Here is a 9987-nt window from a genome sequence, read left to right as displayed (position 1 = left end):
TCAGTGGGAGAAAGATGTAGGAGTTTGCCTCCGTAAAGATTACAGCCTTGGAAACTATGGTTTCCTACTCTGTCCTATATGGTCTGTATGAGTCAGAATTGAATCAACGGCAACAGGTTTGGTTTTTGGTTTTATATTTGTACTAAACTCTTATACTATATTTTATTATGTTACTATCATGTGGGATTCTCTGGTCCAGGTGATACCACTGCCTGTGGACCTGATTCTCCCTCAGTAAGATGATCCCATCTGTGCTGATACAGGCACTATTTATTTTTAGGACAGCTATTGCTATGGTTACTGTGAACTACAGAGTTGGCCTTTAGTATCATCTCTCTGAACAGTTAGTATTCTCCATGGAAATTTTGTAGCAAGTGAATAAAAGAAATAAAAATATACACAGCACAAGAAGAGCAGCGATCACAAAACATTCATGTAAGTGTATAATTCATTTAAGTGTATAACTCATTTAAATGTATAATGCAAAGATTGTTTTAAAAACTTGTTTACTATTCTACAATAAGAAATTCCTGATGAGTGTGAGTGTATTAGTTACATGAAATATAGAAAGATGTTTGATTATCAAATTAGCAGAAAAACATATATTAAATGTTGTTATTTCCAAATTCAGTCTGGGAGATGAGTAACTAAAATGAGTAGGTGGAACATTTGTAGGGAGTACTAAATGGATTGACACAGTGGCTGCAACAATGGGCTCAAACATAGCAACAATTGTGAGGATGGTGCAGGACCAGGCAGTGTTTCGTTCTACTGTACATAGGGTCACTATGAGTCACAACTTGACGGTATCTAACAACAACTAAATATTTTATTTAAAATGGTATTTAATCAATAATTTACAGATACCATAATTGGTAAAAATCTGAAAGCAAATTACTTCTTTTTAGCCATACTTTGCTTTGAAGAGCACTGTTTGGCACATTATTAAGAATTATTCTTTAAGTTTTAAAAAACACAAAATGACGTAAAACCTCTGACTTACATCTTAAATGTACATTGTGTTCTTATTTTGTAACGCTTTCCCAGAAACACAAGTGTTTAGCAATAACCAAAATTCTTTTCAGTTAGTTTTGTAATTTGGGGCCACATTTCAAAAGAGTTACTCCATTTTTTTAATATGAGATGAAACAGAAAAATATACAGACCTTGAGACAAGACGATATTTTTCCTTTTTTTTAATCACCAAGGAAATGTTTTAAGTGGTTTATATGTACCAAAAGTAATTCAGTCTAATACAGTATGTGGCAGTTAATAATGTAATCTTTAATTAAATGAGTTAACACTTGGAGAAATAATTATTATATATAATATTTATAATATATAATAATTTCACATTATATGTAAATACAGTATATTTTTATGTGTAACATAATATGTAAAAACAAAACAAAATTCCTCTTCACAGTAGATCCTCTTGGATAAAATCACAGGAAAGTAAATTCAGTTTCTGTTGGGTATTCTAGTCTCTGAGTTTCTGAAGTTGATTTTCTGGCCAAAAAAAAACCTTGTTTTTAGACTTATGTTGAGGTAAACTAGAAGTCACCTCGAAAATTCCACTCCCATGAGCACAGCTATTTGAATTTGAGTACCTTGCAAATCTAGAGATTCAGAAGGCTCGGGAGGATTATAGTAAATTTTGTAACTAATGCTGCCAACTGAGTGAGATGCCATCATAACATTTTTGTTTCTAATTACTTGTGTTCTACATAATAAAAACTTTAAAACATAACACACTTAAAACACTTTTAAACTGAGTAGTTTCTTGAATGCTATTTTTTAATGACAGCTGAATATTGTAAAAATCACAGTAAACTCCAATCTTTGAATTAACATTTTAAGTTACATGCAAATATCAGAGTATATATATATGTGTGTTAAAAGTACACAAATAATAGAAATTAAAGGTAAAACAAAAATTAACTGAGCATATTTCTAAATGTTTTGCTAGTCATGATGACTTCAGGCTATCATTAGTTGATATATCAGGTCAATATACTTAGTGATAGTGAGCACAGCCAGCAGCTGCTCAGCCAGTATCAAGCAAGACATGCTCCTCCTGTCCATTGTTGTCAAGAAGTTGAGCTTGCCTGTAACTTGGCTTCTGCTTTAAATCAGCCAAAACCAATCAAAATCAGTTGACAAGCCTCAAAAGTGTCCTAAAGTAACCTAAGCCTCATTAAGATCTAATTGAATATTAAAATCTCTGCCCAGGATGGGACTTACACCTGCCATTTTCTGTACATACTAAAGGAAAAAAAATGCAATTTGTCTTACTGACCTGCATGCCATGGGGATAGTCAATGATGTCTGTATGTACTTCCTTGTGAAGGATGGTATAAAAGCTTGTCTCGCTTTGTCCAGGGAGCTTAATTTGAGGTATACACCTCCTTGCTTCTTGCCTGTGCATTTGCAGTAAACACTTTTCCTCCCTCTCACCTCTATGTGTGTTTATTGACGAGAAGCCATAAAGGGCAGGACCTGCTTCAGGTAACATTAGGGCAAGGTTCACTGTTACCAATAGTGGATCGAAGTCCATACTTCAAACAGTCTTTTTGATCTTGATTAGATCGTTATTTTTACCTCGTTACGTTGCTGACTTTAAGTTCATAGCTCTTTTTTCTTCTTGTTTGCTTGTTCTTACATTATTGGTATTATCTTCACTAGCAGTTTCTTTGTAAAACTTTTTCAGCCACTTATCTACTTCACGAGTTAGTTTAATTAAAACTAGTAGATAATAAATTCCACAAAACCGGACACATATAAACCACAGTCTGAAGCAATTTGCTGACAAGTACCTTTGTTCTCCTCTTTAGGAGAGTCAAACTCCCACTTTCCCCTCGGAAATTGTATGTGACTACTTGGTATCCGCCAAGTGAGAGGGGACCCCACTATAAATATGCATAGTAAACATTAGCAAAATTTAATTCATTTGTATTAAACATAAAAATAAATATAAATGGAAGTTTAAGTATTTTCTCATCACCCCAATGGATGGTCTTATGCATTCTGTGTTGTGTGTATCCCATTTTGGGGACCTTCATGTTAGAAAAGAAGTTCATTGTCTGAGAACCAAATTTTCAAAAAGAAAAAGGACAAATATGATCAGTGATAGGGACAAGAGGAGAATGAAGTGTACGACTCAATTTCTACTGGAATACTTCTATCTAGTTCCTAATCGAGCTGGCCTTGCCAGTATCTTTCCTAAGTTAAACAAATTTACATTGACGTGCAGATTGACTTTGCGCATTTCCTTTAAAACCCCATATATTTTCCTTTCTGCAATACTATTAAGGTCTACCTTTGAAGTTGCAAGTAGGTGATTATAATACACCCTGTGGTATAAAAGCTTGTCTCTGCTTGATAATCTGCAGCCCCTTCTTTTGCTTTTTCATTTTCTCAGTTTCTTTCTTTCACCAAATTAACTCTCTACATAGAAAAATTCCTCTTCTTTCCATGTTTTTGTCTTTGGATACATTTTCCATGCTGTCTTGTATTCTGAAGTTCTCCAATCATGTTACTTTCAAGAAGAAATATCTGAATCTTTGTTTCATAAAGTATAACAAAATAGAGCTCTCTTCAAAGTACAAGTATAAAAAATTACTGTTTTTCATGAAATATTACATGCCAAACTTCATAGATTTTTAGAAATTCCTGCTTACTTCAGTTATAATTAGAAAGTAGCTCTTAGAAAAGATCCAAAAAGGAAATTTTACGACATAGTATTTATCACATGACAGGTAATGTAGTTACTATGGGCTGTGGCATCAGACCTGGATTCAAATTCTAACTCTGGAACTTACCATCATCTTGAGTTGAGTTACTTTAATTCTATGGAACTTCCTTACATACAAAATGGGGTAATACTTTTACTTATTATCATCTACAGCGCTTATGAGGCTACAAACACAATTAGCAGTGTTCTACAAACATTATGTCAAGCTGGCTGATAAGTGCTGTTCAAGTCTTGAAAAGCCTTATTAATTTTCAACTTGTTCTATCAATTACTGAGAAAGAAGCATTGAAATTTGCAATTACCATTGTGGACTTGTCTGTTTCTCCTTTTAGTTCTATTTTTGTTTCATATATTTTCACACTCTGCATACACATTTATACACTGCACATACATTAAAGATTTTTGTTCTCAATTAACCCTTTTTTATTATGGAAAGTCCCTCTTTAAATACCACAGTTAATATTCCTTGTTCTAAAATCTACTGTCTGATATTAATACAGCCACTCCAGCTTTCTTTCCATTGGTGTTTGCATCCTTGTTTCATTAGTGTTTTCCATCCTTTTACTGTTTTTAAAGTGGTTTTCTTGTAGACAGTTTATAGTTGGGCCTTTCTTTTTTGCCCAAGATGTCTCTTAATTGGGATGTTTTACAGTTTGAACTTTAGACCATTTAATATAATTACTGATATGATTAAGTTTAAATATACCATTTTGCTATTTCTATTTGTTCCATTGTCCTTTGTTCCTTTTAAAACTCTTTCATTATCTTATTTTGGATTGAGTATTTTTTATGATTTCATTTTGCCACATTGCATTTATCACTATCAGCTTATTAGGAATTCATCTTTGTCTTATTTAGTGATTGCTTGAGTTGATATTTATACCCAAGAACTTTACAAAGAAAAAAATCATCCATGAGTTTTATATTAGCTTCATTATTCAAGCAAAAATATTAATCCTCCTCAAGAAGCAGCTTAGTTTTAAATCTCAACTTTAGAGATTCAATTAATCAAATTTAAAAAATTCAATGATGGGGGAGAATATCTAGTCAGAAATACGTTAAAAAATAAAAAGGTCAAGCTCTTCAAGACATGGGAACAATTGAGGACTCAGGTAAGAGTAGGAAATAACACAATAAAGAAAAATGAACATGATACATGGACCTCTCAACCAGAACTGGGAAGGAAGTATTTTACAATATCATCTAGGTCCCTCTATGCTTCCTAAAGAGGCTGGTAAAAGAAGCAAGGCCAACTCCCATTTAAAAACCTATTAGAGCATATCCATTTGTTCAGTCAAACATATGCTGGCTGTCTACTATATGCAGAATGCATTGCTGCTGGTAATAGCCCATTTATTCCAAACCAAATCTGATATGGCTTGAGACACTGGTTTTTTGTTTTTTGTTTTTTTTAAAGAATGACAAAAAGACATTGGCATAAATTTTCTTATTTTACTAGTATTATTTAATGGACAAACATACAGACAAGTAGGTTATGATACAGAAATCTTATTTTTTATAAGAGAGTTAATAAGCCACTAAGATACTTCCAGGTACTATCTTCAGTGATGCTTCTTATCTTTACTCTGGGACTCCAGTAAATACTCAGCTCCTACGGCTACTACAAATGCAGCAAATCCCCATTTGAATCCTTTCAGTATTGCACCAACAAAGGAAACATTGTTTGCAAATCCACCCATGTATCTCCAAGCTTCATTGCTACAGAAAAAAAAAAAAAAGGAGGCATGTATTATAATCATGTACTACTTTTATACATTCATTGATTAGAATATATTGGATTTCCATCTTTATAAAAGACTGAAATGCAACCTTATATAAAATAATCTAAGAAGATCACAAAAGAAATTTTTCTGTACCATTGGATAAATAGGCATACATGGCCCAGTTTCATACATAAAGTAGAAGGAAAAAAACTTGATGATTTCCCAGTCATGAAGACTTCCCAGTCATACTACTTAGGAGTTTACAGAATTCACAATGTAATACTCATTTCAGTCTATCCATCACAGGTTAGCTGGGTGGCTCTGCCCATACTAGTTACTACATCATCATATAAAGAGGAAGTTAAACTTGAGTATTAATCTTTGCTCTGCTGCTTATACAAGATTCATAACCTTTTAGGCTGGGCAAGTAGTATCCCTCAAGGCCTTCTTCTTCTTCTACTCGATGATAATTACTATCTATCTTATAGTGTTATAAAGATTATACAGGGTTATATGCGATACATTTTTGCAGAGAGTGTTTGATGTTTGACAATATGATTACTATTCAAGAGGATCACAGCTTTTCTCTGTCCCAGTAGCCTGAACTCTAGAAGCTTGATTATCAGCTCTATCAATCATTCTTCTGAGCACCCTGAATAGAGAAGTAAACAGAAGTCAGCTCCAGGGAAAAAGAAAAAGTTTTTTCCCACAGATCAGGATAAGAAAAGCAGAACTATCATGTTATGAAGATCAAAAACCATTTAACTCTAACAATATGACTAGAAAATATGAGAGCTAATCAAAATCTAATACAGATTACAAAACCAGATAAAGACACCAGAAGAAAAGAAAACTTGAGAGCAATACTCCTCATGAACAAACCCATTGCCGTCGAGTCTTTTCCAACTCATAGGACCTTATAGGACAGAGAAGAACTGCCTCATAGGGTTTCCAAGGCTGTAAATCTTTACGCACGCAGACTGCCATATTCTTCTCCTCTGGAGCTGTTGGTGGGTTCAAACCGCCGACCTTTCGGTTAGCAGCTGAGCGCTTAACCACTGTACCACCAGGGCTCCTCCTTGTGAACACAGATACAAATATTCTCCACAAAAAAATTAAAAATTAAATCTAGCAATATATAAATAGAATAATGTATCATGATGAAGTAGGGTTCATCCCCAGGAATGCCAGATTGATTTAATATTTGAAAGTCAATAAAAGTAACACACCATGTTAAAGACTAAATAATAAAAACTATGTGAGCATCTCAACAGATACAGAAAAAGCATTACAAAATTCAATATGCATTAATGATACCAAAAAATTCTCAGTAATCTAGGAATAGAAAGGAAATTCCTCACCTTGATAGAAAGAAACTACGAGAACCCTACAACTAACATTATACTTAGTGATGAAAGGCTAAATACTTTCCTCCAATTAGAAACAAGACAAGGATGTCTGCTTTCACTGCTTTTATCCAACATTGGGTAAGAAGACTTAAGGGGATATTTTTGGTTTAAGATTTAAAGATTATCTTAGGGCAATAGTTTTATGGGTTCATCCAGCCTCCATGGCTCCAGAAAGTCTCAAGTCCATGAGAATTTGAAATTCTGTTCTCCATTTTCCCCCTTTTGATCAGGATTCTTCTATAGAATTGTTTCTTTTTAATGCTTTAGATGGTCAACAGAGCAAATTAGTTTCTCATTAAACAATGAATACACATATTGTTTTGTGACAGTGGTTGCCAACCCCACAACATGTCAACACTCTCCCCTTCTTGACCTCGGGTTCACCATTACCAGCTTTCCTGGCCCCGCCACCTTCTTGTTCTTGCCCTTGGGCTGGTGTGCCCATTTAGTCTTGTTTTGTTTTATGGGCCTGTCTAATCTTTGGCTGAAGGCTGATACTTTGAAGTTTTTAAATCAGCTTTATGGAAGTGTCAGTTACATACAATAAAATTCACCCATTTTAATTGTGCAGGTAAAGTGTGCAATTCCGTGAGTTTTGACAAATGTACAGTTATATAGCCACCAACACAATCATGACAGGGAATATTTCTATCATCCCAAAAAGTTTCCTGATGCCCCTTTGCAATCAATGCTATCTGACCTTTGGCTCCTGGTGATCATTGGTCTGCTTTCTGTCTTTATAGTGTTGCCTTTTCTAAGAATCATACAGTATGTAGTCTCTTGTTCTGGCTTGTTTCACTTAATGCTTTTGAGATTTATCCATGTTGTTGCCGGTATATATAGTTCCTTCCTTTTTTTTTTTAATTGTACTTTAGATGAAGGTTTACAGAACAAACTAGTTCCTTCCTTTTTATTGTCCATTGTATGGAATACCTCATTTTGCTTACTGTTCACAAGTTGGTGGTCATTTGTGTTGTTTCCAGTCTGGGGCTATTATGAGTAAAGTTGTTGTGACCATTTGAGTACAAGTCTTTGTATGAACATATGTTTTCATTTCAGTCGGGTAAATACCTAAGAGTGGGACTTCTGGATTGTATGATAAGTGAATTTTATTAAAAAAAAAAAAACAAAAAAACTACCGAAAGTGGCAGTACCACTTTCCAAAGTGGCTGTACCATTTTGAATTCCCATCAGCAGTATAAGAATTTCATTTGTTCAGTATCCTCACCTACACTTGGTATTATCAGTCTTTTAATTTTATCTTTTCTAGTGAACGTGGAGTAGTGACCCCTTGTGGTTTTAATGTTCATTTCCATAAACACTGATAGAAATGTATGGAGCCCTGGTGCAGTGGTTAAGAGCTTGGCTGCTGACCGAAAGGTCGGCAGTTTGAATCCACCAGCTGCTCCTCGGAAACCCTACGGGGCAGTTCTACTGTCCTGTAGGGTCGCTAGGGGTCGGAATTGACTAGATGGCAACGGGTTTCTTTCTTTTTTTTAAAGACTCATGAGGAGAATTGAATTTAGCAAAGTACCAGGATATAAAGTCAATATGTAAAAATCAATTTTATTTCTATATATTAACAACAAATAATTGAAAATTAAAGTAAACCATTTACAATGGCATCAAAAGCATGAAGTAATTTTTCATATTTTTCAAGCAAAATATGTGTAAGACCTGTACATAAAACAACAAAACACTGCTGAGAGAAATTACAGAGGATCTAAATTGTTAATAGACTGGAAGACTCAGTATTGTTAAGATGTCAATTATCCCCAAATTCATCTACAGATTCACTGTAATCCCAATTAAAATGCAAGCAGGCTTTTTGTAGAAATTGACAAGCTCATCCTAAAACTTATATGTAAATGCAAAGGATCTCGAATAGCAAAAACAAACACAAAATAAGTTGGAGATCTTAAACTACCTGATTTGAAGATGCTGTGGTATTGGCATAAAGGTAGACATACTGATCAGGGTAATAGAATAGAGTCCAGAAACAGACCACAAATATATGGTCAACTGATTTTTGACAAAGTTATCAAAGTAATTAAATGAGAGAATGATAGCCTTTTAATAAATAGTGCTAGAACAATTAGATACACACATGAAAAAATACGAACTTCTACTCTTGCTTAACACTACATAAAAATTAGCTCAAAATGGATCATATGCTTAAATGTAAGAAAGATAACTATAAAGCAAACAAAAATCTTAGAATGCAAAAAAGCACAAACCATAAAAGAAAACCACAATTACCAAAAGTTGGAAATTCATCAAAATTTAAAACTTTTGCTCTTTGGAAGATATTATGAAGAAAATGAAGACAAGTTACAGCCTGGGAGAAAACATTTGCAAAACTCCTATCTGATAAAGTACTTTCATTCAAAACATATAAAGAATTCTTACAACTTAATAACAAGAAGACAAATATCCTAATAAATAAAACGGGCAAAAGATTTGAAGACATTTCACCAGAGGAGATAAATGAATAACAAATAAGCACACAAAAAGATTCTCATGATCGTCAGTTTTTCCCATTGCCTTCGAGTGGATTCTGACTCATTGCGACCCTATAGAACAGGGTAGAACTGCCTCGTAGGGTTTCCAAGGTGGTAAATCTTTACAGAAGCAGACTGCCACATCTTTCTCTCACAGAGCAGCTGAACCACCGATCTTTCAGTTAGGAGCCGAGCACTTAACCCCTGTACCACCAGGGTTCTCCTCATGACTCCTTAAAGAAAAAAAAATCAAACCCGTTGCCGTCGAGTCAATTCCGAGCCATAGCGACCCTACAGGACAGAGTCGAACTGCCCCATAGGGTTTCCAAGGAGCAGCTGGTGGATTCAAACTGCCGACCTTTCGGTCAGCAGCCAAGCTCTTAACCACTGCACCACCAGGGCGCCATGCATTTCTATCAGTGTTTATGGAAATGTACATTAAAACCACAAGGGGTCACTACTCCACATTCACTAGAAAGGATAAAATTAAAAGACTGATAATATCAAGTGTAGATGAGGATACTGAACAAATGAAATTCTTATACTGCTGATGGGAATTCAAAATGGTACAGCCACTTTGGAAAGTGGTACTGCCACTT

At 34.5% G+C, this 9987-nt stretch overlaps 1 protein-coding gene across 3 annotated transcripts in view; it reads right to left on the bottom strand.

Annotated features, from left to right (window-relative positions):
• Positions 1-5148: 5148 nt before the first annotated feature.
• The window catches only part of NDUFB3 (NADH:ubiquinone oxidoreductase subunit B3), a 13222-nt gene continuing 8383 nt past the window's right edge, over positions 5149-9987 (bottom strand). For 2 of the 3 annotated variants that reach the window (XM_023732982.1, XM_023732981.1), the window contains exon 3: positions 5149-5473. In XM_023732982.1, the coding sequence (XP_023588750.1) occupies positions 5317-5473 (157 nt within the window). In that variant the 3' untranslated portion in view covers positions 5149-5316. The remainder of the gene's footprint in view (positions 5474-9987) is intronic. The other variant, XM_004378217.2, reaches the window with a different exon arrangement.

Source organism: Trichechus manatus, unplaced genomic scaffold, assembly GCF_000243295.1.
Source record: "Trichechus manatus latirostris isolate Lorelei unplaced genomic scaffold, TriManLat1.0 scaffold00056, whole genome shotgun sequence".
Taxonomy (NCBI): Eukaryota; Metazoa; Chordata; class Mammalia; order Sirenia; family Trichechidae; genus Trichechus; species Trichechus manatus.
The sequence above is the reverse complement of the archived record's forward strand: the minus strand, read 5'-3'. Positions and strand labels throughout refer to the sequence as shown.